Source organism: Dasypus novemcinctus, chromosome 21 (genome assembly GCF_030445035.2).
Source record: "Dasypus novemcinctus isolate mDasNov1 chromosome 21, mDasNov1.1.hap2, whole genome shotgun sequence".
Lineage (NCBI taxonomy): Eukaryota > Metazoa > Chordata > Mammalia > Cingulata > Dasypodidae > Dasypus > Dasypus novemcinctus.
The window spans coordinates 11628826-11645989 of record NC_080693.1 but is presented as its reverse complement, the minus strand read 5'-3'; the positions used below and the strand labels follow the sequence as shown (position 1 = coordinate 11645989).

General features: G+C 35.9%; 1 protein-coding gene and 1 long non-coding RNA gene across 2 annotated transcripts in view; both read right to left on the bottom strand.

Moving 5' to 3' along the window:
* LOC131274957 (uncharacterized) overlaps positions 1 to 17164 on the bottom strand; it is a 649760-nt gene that overhangs the window by 216355 nt on the left and 416241 nt on the right. The window lies entirely within an intron of this gene.
* Positions 14535 to 15485, bottom strand: LOC131274913 (olfactory receptor 4C5-like). The gene has a single exon (XM_058283290.1). The coding sequence runs from the start codon at positions 15483 to 15485 to the stop codon at positions 14535 to 14537; it is 951 nt and encodes a 316-aa protein (XP_058139273.1).

Sequence of the window (17164 nt, the reverse complement as noted above, 5' to 3'; positions counted from 1 at the left end):
ATTTCCCAAATTTTGTGAAAGACAATAATATTCATATAAAAGAAGAGAAAAATACTCCAGACAGAATAAATTCAGAAAGATCTATGCTGAGGAACATAGTATTCGGAATGTCAAATGCCAAGCATAAAGAGAGAAAACAGAAAGCAAGAAGAGAAAAGCAATCCATTACATACAAGAGATGTCTAATACATCTTATTTTGGATTGCTTGTCAGGAATGATGAAAGTGAGTAAAGAGTGGTAGCATATTTTTAAGATACTAAAGAAAAACTGTCAGTCAATAATTATTTAACTGACAAGATTTCTTTCAATAATGAGGAGTTTAAAATATTTACAGATAAACAGAAACCAAGAGAATTTGTAAACAAAAGGCTGAGTTTATAAGGAATACTGAAGGGAGCACTGCAGATGGAAAAGAAAGACAATAAAGAGAGGATTGGAGGAGAGCATAGAAATGAAATTATCAGAAAGGGTACTAAAAAGGTAAAAAGGATAGAAAAATTAAGGTATGACATATGAAAGCCAAGTAGTTGAAGAAAGTAATGATTTTACAGTAGTAGCACTAACTGTTAATGGGTTCTACTTCCCAGTCAAAAGACCCAGACTGATAGAATGGAAGAAAAATATGAGCCATCTGTATGCTTTATTCAAGAGACTCACCTTAGATCAAATGATAAAATAGGCTGAAAGGGAATGGTTAGGTAAAGATATTCCATGATAACAGTAACCTAGAAAGACATTATATTATACTAATATACTGATATTATACTAATATCAGACAAAACAGACTGCAAGTGCAAAACTGTTGCAAGAGATAAAGAAGGTCATTATATATTAATAAAAATATCCTTCATAAATATTTATGCACTTAACCAGAGTGCTCCAAAATACATGAGGCAGAGGAGGGCAAGATGGCATCCAAGTGAGTACACCTTTATCAACTCTCCTGCAAAGGACCAGCTAAGTGGGGATGGACTCCTGCTGGAGAGGGCTGTTTAGGGACCCTACAAAACAGGAGGTGTCTGGAAGTTGAACTGGAGAGACTGTGACAAAAGTAGTGCTTGTTCAAGTAGTACTGTGGGTTTCTAACACTGAAGCTGAAAGCTGTGGGAAGGCAATTCCCTTCCCCCTAGGGCTGAGGGCCTCAGCATTCCCTGAAAACTGCTGGTCACATGGCAGTGTTCCCAAGCCCATATTCCCCAAATGTGCAGTCCCCAAGCCTCTGTTCCCTGAACTCCTGTAACCCATATCCCCCAGACCCACATTCACTGAGTCTGCATTCTCCTGGGCCTTTATTCCCTGAGTCCAGCACTCCCCAAACTATGGCATTCCCCTAGCCCTCCAGTCTTGGGCTAACTCCAGGAGGGGGGGGTACCTTTTTAAATTTTTTAAATTTTTTAAAATTTATTAAAATATATCATTCATACATAAACATACATAAACAATAAGTGTACAATAGTTGTGAACTGACAAAGCAAACACATAAACATCAAACAAACATATATAACATCTTACCCTACCGCCGATACCTTGCATTGTTTTTAAACTTTTTAAACTAATGATTAAAGAGCATTGTCAAAATATTACTACTAAAAAAAGTAGTTTCCCCCTAACCAATCTGATTGTTATTATCTTTATATCATTTATATATGAACATACATAAACAAATGTATAGTAAAAGTTGTGAACTTACAAAGCAAACATGACTAATATCATACAGGGGTCCCATACATCAACCCTCCACCAACACCTTGCATTGTCATGAGACGTTTGTTACAAACTATGAAAGAACACTGTCAAAATATTACTACTGATCATAGTCCTTATCTTACATTTGGTGTGTTTTTTCCCCAACCCACCCTGTTATTATTTTTTAAATATATTTTTTATGACAGAAGTTGTAAACTTATAAAACAATCATGCACATGTGCAGAATTCCCAAACATCCCTCCATCAACACACCTCAATGTGGTGCATCATTTGCTACAGATAAAATAATATCATCTGATTGTTACCATGACATAGTATACATTTGGCTCACATTTTTCATACTGCCTCAGGATCAACACAATACATCTTTTGCATAGAGGCAAGACCATTATATTATTACTACTAACCACAGTCCGTAGGTCACTCCAGCTGTATTTTTCCCATGCTTCTCCACATTCCCATCACCCTGCAGGAGTGATATACATTTGTTCTGTTAACAAAGGAAACTCTTGCATCTGTACCATCAACCACAATTCTCACCCACCTCTTGGTTTACTGTCCTATTTAGTTAGTGGGAGGGCTTTAGTGAGGGGTGGAGATGGATGCAAGGACTGCAGGTTCAATTTTCTGATCCTCCCCTTTTATCGAGCTTTGAAGAACATACTAGCTGGCTTAGGGAGAGTCTAGGAAGAGAGGAGAAGCAAATCTGCTGAGAGAGCCTGATTTGCCTAAATACCCTGGGATAGGAAACTTGGATTGGGAGAAGGTGGAATCAGAAAAGTAAATAGCCCCCTTGTAGCACACCCAAGGGAGAGGGACAGTAGGATGTGCTTTGCAGGATTGCAATAGCATATTTAGGGTTCCTGGCAAGGTGTGGGTGCTCTCTCTCAAGAATTAAGAGGCATTATTTCCTATGGTGACTTGGTTCACCAGGTTCCCTTTTCAATCTCCTATGAAAGCCCTCACATAGCCTTCCTGCTGCCCTGGGAGAGAGGGAAATGAGGAAGGGAGAAAGGGGGAAGGCCAGGTTCCTAAGCACTTTATTCGATGGCAAAGAGGATTCCTTGCTTGAGGACTTGTCTAGTCTTTTTTGTTGGTTAGTTTTGTTGTTTTCCTTCCTCTTTATCCCCCTTTTTCTCTTTTTCTCTTTTTCTTTTTCTACCTTGCTTTTTTCCCACTTTTCTTCTTTTCTCTCTTTTTTATATTAGGTGCTACAGGCAGTGTTTCTTATTATATGTGCTTCCTCATCCTCAATTTTATCTTTTCTGTGTGTATTGATTTTGGTTACCAACACTATCCCCTTTCCTTTACATCTTTATATCCTCCATCATTTATTATTTCTCTTACATTCCACCTCTATTTAGCCCTCAGTTTTTCTGACTTTTTATTTCTAATACCTCTATTCTGTTTTCTATCTTTTATTCTCTTTATGTTATTGTCCTTTCTTTTCTCTTTCTCTCTCTCCTGACTACACTGGCTTTTTAATTCATACTATATTCCTCCCCATATACAGTTTACTATCTCATTATAGGTACTCTACATTTTTACTATTATAACTCTGCACAGCTTACATGAGTTTAATATCCATTTTCCTAGGTCTCACATGGTTCTTCTGCTAACATTTACTATCAATACTACTAATATACTTTTTCTTTTCTTGCCCCTTTTGCTTTCCCTGGCCCTAATATTTTTCTCTCAAGGGAAATTAGACAACAACAAAGAAATAGAATAAGAACAAAGTGACAAAGAGAAGACTTAACAAGCACAAAAATACAACAACACCTAAATAAACCCTGAGACTAGACAAAGAAGCTAATCAACTAAATAAACCCATCAAGATAAAATGATGATCAGACAGGAACAAAAAATTACAAACCATATCAATAATCAGGAAAAGGTGGCCCAATCCAATGAACAAACTAAAAACCAGGAAGAGGAGTGCAACATCAAACAACTAATCAAACATACATCATGGACCAATTTAATGAAGTGAAGGAAGGGATTAAGGATATTAAGCAAACACTTGGAGAGCACATAGAAGAAATTGTAATCATATGCAAAAAGATAATGGATATGATGGTGATGAACAGCACAATCCAAGAAATCAAAGATACACTCTACACTCTCAGAAAATAACAGATTTGGAGGCAGAGGAAATAATTAGGGATGTGGAAGACAGTACATTTAAAATAAAACAGATAGGTGAATTGATCAAGAAATGATAGAAAAAAATCCAGCTGAGACTTAAGGATCTGAATTAAAAGAAAAAGTACACAAATATATGCATTATAGGCATCCCGGAAGGAGAAGAGAAATGAAAAGGGGACAAAAGGGGGTTGGAGGAAATAATGGCTGAAAACTTCCCAAACCTATTAAGGAGATGGATGTACATGTCCAGGAAGCACAAGACACCCCAAACAGCATAAATCTCAACAGGTCTACCCCAAGACATTTACTTGTCAAATTATCCAATGCTCAAGGCAAAGAGAAGATACTAAAGGCAGCGAGAGAAAAGAGAAACATCACACACAAAGGAGGTTCCATAAGATTAAGTGCTGATTTCCAATCTGAAACCATGGAGGCAAGAAGGCAGTGGTATGACATAGTCAAGGTACTAAGAGAAAAAATTTCCAACCAAGAATATTCTATCCAGCAAAGCTAGCATTCAAAAACAATGGCGAGATCAAAATATTCACAGATAAACAGAAACTAAATGAGAATGACAACAAGAAATCTGCCCTTCAAGAAATACTAAAGGAAATTCTGAAGGAGAAAAGAAAAAACAGGAGAGCCAGAGTTGGAGGAGAGTGTAAGAACAACTAAAAAGACAAAAAGAGAAAAAAATCAAACAACATAGGACAAACACAAATCCAAAGAAAATATGGCTAATTCAAGTGATTACTTGAAAGTAATAACACTGAAAGTAAATGGATTGAATGCAACATTAAGGAACATAGATTGGAAGATTGGATAAGGAAATATTAACCACCTATACGCTGTCTAAAAGAAACACATCTTAGACCCAGGGATTCAAGGAGGTTGAAAGTGAATGACTGGAAAACAATCTTACAGGCAAGCAATAGCCAATAAAGGTCAGGAATGGCTATATTAATATAGGACAAAATAGACTTTAAATGAAAACTACTGTGAGAGACACAGTAATTTGTGGTGTCCAAAGATGGACACTACATATTAGTGAAAGGGATAATCTTTCAAGAAGAAAGAACAATCATAAACATTTATGCCCCAACAAAGGGTGCCTCCGAATATGTGAGACAAACACTGGAAAAACTAAGTGAAGGAATAAATGCCTCTATAATTATAATGGGGGACTTTAATACACCACTATCACCATTGGACAGAACATCTCAACAAAGAATCAATAAAGAAACAAAGACACTGAACAATATATAATAGAGGATCTGGACCTAATAGACATAACAGAACATTACACCCAAATACAGCAGGATATACATTCTTCTCAAGCACACATGGATTATTTGCCAAGATGGACCATATGCCAGGCCACAAAGAAAGTTTCAATGAATTCAGAGAGACTGAAATCATACAAAATAATTTCTCTGACCAGAGTGGAATGAAGCTGGAAATCTGCAAGGGCCAGAGACTCAGATTTGGCACCAAGATATTGAAGTTAAACAACACACTCTTAGACAAACAGTGGGTCAAGGAAGAAATCTCAAAAGAAATCAGTAACTACCTTGAAACTAATGAAAATGGGAACACAACATATCAAAACTTATGGGATGCAGCAAAAGCTGTAATGAGAGGGAAATTCATAGCCATAAATTCATGCATCAAAAAAGTAGAGAGAGCTAAAATTGGAGAACTAATTGTACACTTGGAGAAATTAGTAAAAAAACGACAACAAACTAACCCCAAAGGAAGAAGAAAGAAAGAAAGAATAAAGATCAGAGCAGAACTAAATGAAATAGAAAACAGGAAAGTGCTTGAAAAAATAAACAAAGAGTTGGTTCTTTGATAATATCAATAAAATGGACAAACCCTTAGCTAGACTAACAAAGAAATAAAGAGAAAAGATGAAAATACCCAATTTAAAAATGAAAAAGGGGATATCACAACTGACCCAACAGAAATAGAGACTATCATAAGAAGATACTTTGAAAAACTATATTTCAAGAAAAAGGACAATTTAGAGGAAATGGACATATTCCTAGAAACACATAAGCAGCCTACATTGCTGAAAGAAGAAATTGATGATCTCAACAAAACAATCACAAGTAAAAAGATAGAATCAGTAATTCAAAACCTCCCAAAGAAGAGCCCTGGGCCAGATGGCTTCACAAGTGAATTCTACCAAACATCCCAGAAATAACTAAAACCAATCTTTCTTAAACTCTTCCAAAAAAATTGAAATAGAAGGAACATTGCCTAACTTATTTTATGATGCCAACATTACCCTAATACCAAAGCCAAACAAAGACACCACAAGAAAGGAAAATTACAGACCAATTCTCTAAGGAATGTAGATGTGAAAATCCTCATCAAAATACTTGCCAATCATATTCAACAACTTGTTAAGTGAATTATACACCATGACCAAGTGGGTTTCATTCTTGGTATGCAAGGATGGTTCAACATAAGAAAATCAACTAATGTAATACAACACACAAACAGATTGGAGGAAAAAAAATCACATAATCATATCAATAGATGCAGAAAAATCATTTGACAAAATCCACCACCATTTCCTGATAAAAGCACTGCAAAAGATAGGAATATAAGGAAACTGTCTGAACATGATAAAGCGTATACATGAAAAACCCACATCTAACATCATTTACAATCGTGAAATTCTGAAATCATTCTGTCTAATATCAAGAAAAAGACAAGGAGGCCCACTATCACCCCTTCTATTTAACATTGTTTTAGAAGTAGTTGCTTGAGCACTGAGGCAAGGACCAGCTATAAAAGGCATCCAAATTGGAAAGGAAGAAGTCAAAATTTCACTATTTGCAGATGACATGATCCTTTACATAGAAATCCCTGAGAAGTCTACAATAAAGGTTATAGAACTTATATATGAGTTCTGTATAGTCACAATGTGCAAAAATCAGTAGCAATTCTATACACCAATAATGAGCAATCTGAGGAAGAAATCAAGAAGCAAATACCATTTGCAATAGTATATAAAAAAAAATAAAATACCTAGGAATAAATTTAAGTAAAGATGTAAAAGACTTATACACAAAAAGCTTCATAACACTGTTCAAGGAAATCAAAGAAGACCTAAATAAATGGAAGAATATTCCCTGTTTATGGATAGGAAGACCAAATATTATTAAGATGTCTATCCTACCAAACTGATCCACACATTCAATGCATTCCCAATAAAAATCAATGCATATTTATCCCTAGTTATTTGATTCTTTCAGTTGCTATTGTAAATGGGATTTTTTTCTCAGTTTCCTACTCAGATTGCTCAATGTTGGTGTGTAGAAATGCTACTGATTTTTGTGCATTGATCTTATGACCAGTGACTTTACTGAACTTATTTATAAGCTCTCAAAGCATTGCTGTAGATTTCCCAGGGCTTTCTATATATACTATCATGTCATCCATAAATAGTGAAATTTTGACTTCTTCCTTTACAATTCAAACGCCTTTTATATCTTTTTCATGCCTAAGTTCTCAAGGAAGTACTTCTAACACAGTGTTAAATAGGAGAGGTGATAGTGGGCATCTTGTCTTGTTCCTGATCTTAGAGGGAAAGCTTTTAGGATTTCACCTTTTATACAATGGTGTTAGATGTTGGTTTTTTATACATATCATTTATCATGTTGAGGAAATTTCCTTCTATTCCTATCCTTTGCAGTGTTTATTACCAGGAAAAGGTGCTGTATTTTGTTGAATGCTTTTTCTGTGTCTATAGAGATGATCATGTAATTTTTTTCTTTCAAAGTGTTTATGTGGTATATTACATTTATCAATTTTCTTATGCAGAACCATATTTGCATACCAGGAATGAAACTCACTTGGTCATGACATAGAATTCATTTGATGCTCTTGAATATGATTAGCAAGTATTTTTTTTTAGGATTTTAGCATCTAGGTTCATTAGAGAGATTGGTCTGTAATTTTCATTTCTTGTGGTGCCTTTTTTGAATTTGATATTAGGGTAAATTTGGCATCAGAGAATGATTTAAGCAGTGTTCATTCTTCTTCAATTTTTTGGAAGAGTTTAAGCAGGATTGGCATTAGCTCTTTCCAGAATGTTTGGTAGAATTCACCTTTGAAGCCATCCAGTCTTGGGCTCTTTTTAGTTGGGAGAATTTAATGACTAATTCAATCAAGTTAGTTTGATTGGTGTGTTGAGTTCATCAATTTCTTCTTTCATTGATGTAAGCTGCTTCTGCATTTCTAGGAATTTTCCCATTATCTCTAAATTATCCTTCTTGTTGGCATATAATTTTTCAAAATAGCCTCTTATGATACTCTTTATTTCTGTGGGGTCAGTGGTGATATCCCCTTCCTCATTTCTTATCTTATGTTTTTGCATCTTCTTTATTTTTTCCCTTGCTAGCATTGCTAGGGGTTTGTCAATTTCATTGGTATTATTCAACAACCAGCTTTTGGTTTTGTTTATTTTTTTCTAGTGCTTTTTAATTTTCTGTTTCATTTAGTTCTTTTCTTTTCTTTGTTATTTCCTTCTTTTAATCCCTTTGGGGTTAGTTTGTTGTACTTTTTCTAATTCCTCTAGGTATGCAGTTAGGTCTTTGATTTTAGTTTTTTTTTTTTCTTTTTTGATATATGCATTTATGGCTATAAATTTCCCTCTCAGTACAGCTTTTGCTGCATCCCATATGTGTTGATATATTGTGTTGTCATTTTTATTCATTTCAAGGTAGTTACTGATATCTTTTTGTAATTTCCTCCTTGACCCACTGTTTGTATAAGAATGTGTTGTATTTAACTTCCATGTCTTTGTGCCTAATCTGGTTCTCTGGCCCTTACTGATTTCCAGCTTCATTCCATTGTGGTCAAAGAAATTACTTTGTATAATTTCAATCCTTCTGAATTCATTGAGAGTTGTTTTTGGCCAGCATGTGGTCTATCTTGGAGAATGTTCCATGTGACATTGAGAAGAAAGTATATCTTGCTCTATTTGGGTGTAGAACTCTGTATATGTCTAGTAGGTCCAGATCCTCTAATGTATTTTTCAAAGTCTTTGTTTCTTTATTGATTTTCTGTTAAGATGTTCTAATGGTGATAATGGTATATTAAAATTCCCCAATATAATGGTACAGGCATCTATTTCTCCCCTTCATTTTTCCAGTTTTTGCCATGTGCCATGTGCCATGCTTAGGTGCATACATGTTTAAGATTGTTCTTTCTTTTTGAAAGATTACCCCTTTTACTAATATATCATGTCTACTTTTGTCTCTTACAATAACTCTGCATTCAAAGTCTGTTTAATCTGATATTAGTATAGCTACTCCTGCCCTTTCATTGTTGCTGTTTGCTTGTAAAATTGTTTTCCAGCCATTCACTTTCAGCCTCCTTGAATCCCTGGGCCTAAGGTGGGTTTCTTGTAGACAGCATATTGATGGCTCACATTTCCTTAACCATTCTGCCAGTCTCTGCCTCTTGATGGGTGAGTTTAATTCATTAATATTCAGTGTTATTACTGTAAAGGAATTATTTACATTAACTATATTTTCTTTGGGTTTTTTTTATGTCATATGTTGTTTTTGTTCTTTGTTTTTTTAATTTTTCTTATACTCTTTTCCAAGTCTCTCTCTGCTGTTTATTCCATTCAACTTGCAGTACTCCCTTTCATATTTCTTGAAGGATGGTTTCTTATTGGAATACTCTCTTAATTTCTGTTTTCTGTGAATATTTTGAATTCTCCATCATTTCTGAATGCCAGGTTTGCTGGATAGAGAATTCTTGGCTGGAACTTTTTTTTTCTTTAAGCAGCTTAATTGTGTTATGACACTGCCTTCTTGCTGCCATAGTTTCAGGTGAGAGATCAGCATTTAATCTTATTGAGCTTCCCTTGTATGTGATAGTTCTCTTTTCTCTGGCTGCTTTCAGTATTCTCTGTCTCAAGCATTAAACAATTTGACAAGTATGAATCTTGGAGTAGGCCTGTTGGTATTTATACTGTTTGGAGTGTGCTGCACTTCCTGGACATGTACATCCATCTCCCTCAATAGGGTTGGGAATTTTTCAGCTATTATTTCCTCTAACTCTCCTTCTGTCCCCTTTTCCTTCTCTTCTCCCTCTGGGATGCCTATAATGCATATGTTTAAGCATCTTGTCTTTCAGATTCCTAAACCCTGCTTGATTTTTTCTGTTTTTTTAATCTATCTGTTTGATTTCAGATGTACTGTCTTCCACATAATTAATTCTTTCCTCTGCCTGTTTAAATCTACTGCTATGTGCTTGCAGCGTATTGTGCCTTTCATCAACATATCTGTTATCTTTTTCTATATGTTTACAATATAATCAGTATGTTCTCCCAGTGTCGTCTTAATATCCTTAATCTCTTCCTTCACTTCATTAAGTTGGTTCATGATATTTGTTTGGACAGCTCTGATTAGTTTTTTCCATGTTCTGCATCTCCTTCTGGTTTTTAGTTTGTTCATTGGACTGGGTCATGTCTTCCTGTTCCTTACTATGGTTTATAAATTTTTGTTTGTGTTTAGGCATCTCTTTATCTTGATGCATTTATTCTGTTGATTTGTTTCTCTATACTCTGGGGTTTTATTTAGTTGTTGTTTTTGAGTGTGTGTTAAGTTTTATCTTTGAAACTTTTGTTCCACTTATTCTATTTCCTTGCTCTTGTTTATGTTCCCTTGAAAGAAAAAGATTAGGGCCTGAGAAAGGGAAAGAGACAAGAAAATAAAAAGGATAAGTAATAAAAATAGTAAAGGGGTAGAAGAGGAAACATACAAGACTTAGGAGAAGGAATAACTATCTCATGCAAGAAGTGCAGAAGAATAAGAATGAAAAAGTGGCATATAAACAATGTAATGGAAAACTGAATAGAGAAAAATATCTAGAATGAATTAAAAGGCTACAATGGTAAGAAAAGAGGGAAAACAAAAAGACTATAAGAAAAGTAGTTTAAAAAAGAAAGAAAAGAGAATGGGGAGATAGAAATAAAAACAAGAAAAATTGAAGACTAAGCAAAGAGAGGTGGAATGTAAGAACAAAAACAGAAAGATTGGAAGATTAAGGGAGGAAAAGAAATAGTGTAGTTAGAAAAAATTAGTATACAAAAAAGGGGAAACAAAGGAAGGGGGAAACACAGAAAATAAGAACAAGATAGCATCACCTAATTTAAAAAAATAAAAGGAAGGGGAAGAAAGAGGAAAAAGAAAGAACAATGAGAAAACAAGAAAAATATTAGGAAAATAATTTTCCCTCTTAGGCCTCTGAGAAGCTTCACAGCTGGCCAATGTTCATTAATCAATTACCCTGCAGCCTGCCCTCTGCAGGTTTTGAATAGGGTTTCATTGAATAAACTAAGTTAAATTTTTTTAAAAAACCTTTCTGATGGATGGAATTCTCCTGGTTGGATTTGTAGGCACTCTTGGTTCCCTGGTGTGGTGGTTGACCATCTTCACCTCCCTGTTAGCTGACATGGGTAAGCCCTCTCTTGATTTAGAGGTGGAGTGGACATCACTAACCCAATGTCCACAGGATGGAGGAATAATATGTAGATTAGACTGGACTTACTGGTATTCTACTATAGAACTACTGTGACTAGTAATGGAAGAAATCGTATCATTGATATGGAGAAAGTGGTCACAATAGTTGCTGAGGGCAGGGAGATGGAAGAAGAGATGTGATGTGGAGGCATTTTGGGGGTTTGGAGTTTTCCTAAATGATACTGCAGTGACAGATGCTGGACATTGTATATCCTGCCATAACCCACTGAATGGACTTGGGTAGAGTGTAAACTACAATGTAAACTATTATCCATGTGGTAAGGCAGTGCTCCTAAATGTATTCACCAAATTCAATGAATGTGCCACAATGATGAAAGAGGTTGTTTATGTGGGAGGACTGGGGGGATGGGGTGTGGGATATACGGGAACCTCTTATATTTTTTAATGTAACATTTTTTTGTGATCTATGTATCTTCAACAAAAAACAATTTAAAAATAAATACATAAATAAATAACCAAAGACACAAGTGGGTTAAAAATGAAAGGATGTAAAAAATATTACATGAAAAATAAAAGAATTTTTTAAAAAAAGAACCTTTTTCAGGAAAATAAGAGATCCAAGAGAAGCTAATACAAAAACACTATCCATGTGTTCTCTGTCCTAAAGTATCAGCTGGGTATTTGATAACTCAGCTGATCACACCCTAAGAAGAGCTGGGAATTAAGCCAGGGACCTTTTGTATTCAAAGCAGAGATTCCTCCACTGAACTAACTTTTATCATTGGGCTTGTTGGCTAGAGGGCTCTTCAGTCACTTTGCTCAGGGCAGGTTTGACTCTTTGCAGTTGGGTAGATTCCTGCTGTTTAGGAGCCTGTCCATCCCTGCCCCCTTTCTATTCTTATTGCTTTCTCTCTTAGGGCAGCAGGACACAATAGCCTGTGTGATGGGATCTTCCCTCACTTCTCCTAGTCAGGTTGAGTTCCCTCCTGAAATTCAAATCTGAAACTACTACAGAAAAGTATTCTCAACCCTCTTCAAGATTTCCCCCTCCTTCCTTGGGACCCTGAATAGTCCCTTAAAAGGTTAAGTGCTTACTACTACCCACATCCCTTAGGGGAGTTGGAATTCTGATAGTTTTCAGCCCCAGATTAGTCAATTGCCTGACTGCCCCCTCTTCAAGCCCAAGGTTCTCTCTCCCAGGTCAGTTAGGTAAATGAGGCAGCCTGAGCAGATTCACCCCTCACCTCTTTCCTGGGCCACCTCTGCCAGCTGACATGCTCCCTAAAGTTCAAAGGGGGACCAGATAATCAAACACACAGAAAGGAAACCCCTCTCCACTCTTCACCAGGACCCTCTTACTCCCAGAGCATGCTCCCTCCCACTCAGTGGCTGGTGGGAGTCAGGGGGTTCACAGCAGATTTTTGCCTTGAGGGTGGGGTTTAGCAACCTGCGGCTTCCAGCCTCTGGGGTGAGAAACTCATGGTTTTCCTTTGGGCTTTTTATCTCTTTGTCCTGTTCTCTCCAGATTGATGCCCTGAAACCTCCTGCTCTGTGGGTTCCCAGAACAGCTCACTAAGGCGGAATCTTGCCCTTCTCAGCCATTTTTTGCAAGATAGGTGGTGAGGGCCCACTAAAATTGATGTCATCTTGCCTCCTGAGCCAAGATAAAGTGTGTTTTGATGTAGTAAATAATGAATGCTGAAATCTCCATGGCTTAAAATATATAATTTTATTTTCTGTACAGGCAAAATTCACAGAGGATTTGGGGGTCATGTAAGTCATTTGTCATCTGTGTAGTTATTCAGTCGTCTGGGTAGCTTTCTCTGTATAACCTTCCCATTGCATTTCTTCTAGCCTTGCTGCCAAAGGGAAAATAGAAGCTGCATCATAGCACACTGGCCCTTGTAGGTTTCATCCTCTAGTGCCACACATATCTGCAAGCTAGGCACATGGCCCTTCTTAGACAAAATGGGTCTGAAAACATGGATAAGGGGTTGAAGTATATGTATATTTGATAATGAACAAATGTTTTGCTCACAATTGAGAAAAACCTGTCCTCCAATTCAGAATTGTTTTCTAACTGCAGCATATTAGTATACATATAATACATATAAAACAAGAGATATAGAAATGGCTGAGAAGTAATTTGGGTTAATTCCATCCTAACAAACACAGAATGTTATATCAAATTTAGGCAAGATATCTGCCTGGGCAATCTGGAACCTCTTCTTTTATCCAGATTCATTCTCTTAGAATTGTCCTGTACGTGGCCACATCTCAAATGACTACTTATTTCATTGGTAAGCAGTTAGTCTGCAATTCTCTATTCAAATTTGAATGTGCAGACTTTCTGCCTTGATTACTCATATATCATAAACTCTCTATTTTTAACCCTATTAGCTAAGGCTGTAATCTATTGAATAAAAGCTATTTTGAAGGTGAAGTTTTTAGGGATTCCTTTGGCAGAAAAATTGCTCCTCATACGTATTTTATCTGGAAATGTCATGTGCAAAGTTGCTTGATGGCCGCACCTCAAATAATTTAATATCTCTTCTTGGCTTTAGTCAGAGAAAATAATTTATCTGAGCAGAACCTGGGTTACTATGTGATTGGTGCTTTGTGGCTTGTACAAAACAACAGCATTAATTATGGGATGATTCCTGCCTTTATGCTTTTCTCTTTTTCCTCCAAACCCATTAATTACTGGGTGTTCCTTATTTCCCACACACACAAAAATTGTCTACACTGATGGCAGAAGTTAAGGTTAACACAATGCACTTTTAACAAAATTCTAACTATAAAACTGGTTTTTTTTTTATATTTAAAGTGCTTGGTCTATTAGTTACATAATCTTCACCTGAAGATTTACAGATAATTTTTGTATAGAATATATAATGCCATATATTTTCTGAACAATGCAGAAATTTCATTTAAATTAACCGAATTCCACTGATTGTTAATTTGTATGTGTAATGAATTTTCTAATTGGATTGGACTAGAGTCACAAATTATGAAAGAGGAACCATTAAAGATTTCAGATAACAAGGAGATAATATGTAATTAACCCTCATATTCTGAAGACAAGGCCATTTATTTTCCTTTAGACCCAATTGCTCTTAAAATAGGAATTGACTTTATTTTATCTTATCTATTTACACACTTCCAAATTACTTGTAAAAGAACAAAAAGCTCACTCTTTGGCTCCAGAGCTTCCTCATTGCACTTTTCACCTCTGCATTTCTGAGTGTGTAGATTAAAGGGTTTAACATGGGTGTGATCATCGTATAAAATACAGCCACTGCTTTATCAATGGGAAAGGTGCCCGTGGGCCGAAGGTATATAAACATACAGGGCACAAAGAGTAAGATGACCACGGTAATATGTGAGGCACAGGTGGAGAGAGCCTTCCGCCGCCCTTCAGAGCTCTGAGTTCTGAGGGTGCAAAGGATGAGGACATAGGAGGTAATAAGAATAGAAAAAATGAGCGCACACATGAAGCCAGTGTTGGCAGCCACAAAGAGTCCTAGGATGTGAGTATCAGTGCAGGAGAGTTTCAGCACAGGGTAAAAATCACAGAAGAAATGGTCAATGACATTGGGACCACAGAAAGATAACCACAGCATAAAAAGGATTTGAATCAGGGCATGAAGAAATCCCCCAGCCCAGGACACTGCCACCAAGAGACCACACGTCTGCCAGTTCATTTTGATCATGTAGTGCAGGGGCCTGCAGATAGCCAGGTAGCGGTCATAGGCCATCACTGTGAGGAGAATGAGCTCAGCTCCACCGATTAAATGCTCCAAAAAGAGCTGAGTCATGCACCCATTGAAGGAGATAGTTTTCTTTTCAGCGAGTAAATCAAATATCATTTTGGGGGCTGTGATAGAAGAACAGGTAAAATCTACGAAGGATAAAAATGACAGAAAGAAATACATGGGGGTGCTGAGTGCTGGGCTGGTGGCGATGGTAACTACAATGAGTAGGTTGCCCACAAGGGTGAGAAAGTAGATGAGTGTAAACACAACAAACAAGAGTTTCTGCATGTCTGGGTTCTGTGTCAGACCCAGCAGGATGAATTCTGTCACATTGTTCACTGCTCCATGAATCAAGGTTTGCATTTGGATAACTGATTTATCTGCAAATGGCACAGGGATTGCACTGGCATTAGAAAAATTTTGATCAAGAGAATAATATATCTGTCAGATAAAATGTTTTCTGTATGATTGTTGGAAATGCGGAGCAGATAAATCATAAACTTAATGTTGGGTAAATTTTGAATCATATATTGATTACATAGGTCAATTCTACATACACATGCACATACATACAGCTTTATGACTGATGACATTCCAGGCACCTTTCCTGAAATAATATATGACTGAAGAGTCATCCAGTCATTGCCATAGTATGTTCTCCCATGGAAAACAGCAATAAAAAAAGGACATGTCTTATAGAATAAAAATAAACAAAATAAATAGACTATACAATGAACACTAAGTTAAACCGTGGACTATAGTTCATAATACAATTATAAAAATCCGCTATCGTCTATTGTAACAACTGTCCCACACCAATGCAATGGTTAATATTTGGATAGTATACTTATATACCATAAAATATCCTGTATTTTATGCATGATTGTTCTGTAAACCTACATCTTGTCTAATAAATTTAAAAAGACTGAAAAATGAATCTGTAAGTATTAGAGACTAAAATTCACAAGTCTGTTCTCATGTGTCTCTTCTATCATCACTCATGCTGCTAAGGCTAAGTTGCCAAACTTGTTTTAGTTGATATTTATAATTTGTTTCAGGGTGCCTATAAAACATCAGGGTGAGTTTAATTTGAAATTAGGAATGTTTAGTCGTATTTCCGAATCAGCTGAACTGAATGAATATATGAAGCTACAATAGGATACATCCTGATAGATTTGTTACTTCAAGCGACATGGACTCACTATTGAATAAGACAAACATAAATTCTTTATTGACTTCCTCTGGAAGAAAGCTATCAGGAAGAGATAAAACAGGCAGCATGATGCAATACAAAGGTATTTGATAATCTGGAATTCACTATTTGGGAAACTTCTGTCATATGTTGATTTCAGAAATTTTGCAAAAAAAAAAGTCAATTTAAGGAATTTATGAAACATTCTCTGGATCTATTTTAAAATGCAAACAGGCAAGTCTTAGAAAAGAAAACAAAGGCACCAGGATTTATTAGATATGTGTATTCATTAGAATAGACACTAGACATTTTTGTATTCTGTATTCAAAGACTACCAGTAGCCATGTGATGCTGTGTATGGGACTTAGTCTTATTGAGCCTAACTTTCTTATATATATGTAATAAAGGGAAAAAAACAAAGAACAGAGAAATTGAAGTATATTTTAACCTAAGTAAAAATTTTTAACCTAAGCTAAATTACTAATACTTCCAAATTACTGGTAAAAGAACAAAAAGGAGAAATCATGTATCAATACTTTTATCCCTGAAATACTAGCTTGCATAACATGAATTGAGCAAACAAATTAAATGAGAGAAAATAAGTGAACAAAGTAGTCACCAAGAAACTAGAAAAACAGTCAATTATATTAAGAAAACATTTGAAACAGAAATCAGTAAAACAGACAAAATATTAGTTGACAAAGAATTTCAAAAGAACATCAGCTTATAAAATACTAATAAAACTAATGAACACAGAAAAGATCAATGAGAAGGAAGTATGAACCAATCCCCAAAAGATCCTGATTTTAAATTATAATGTAGACCACTGACCATGTAGTGCAGCAGTGCT

Excerpts from the sequence above, each read along its gene's own strand:
- LOC131274913 (XM_058283290.1), bottom strand. The coding sequence starts at position 15,485 with ATGCAAACCTTGATTCATGGAGCAGTGAACAATGTGACAGAATTCATC.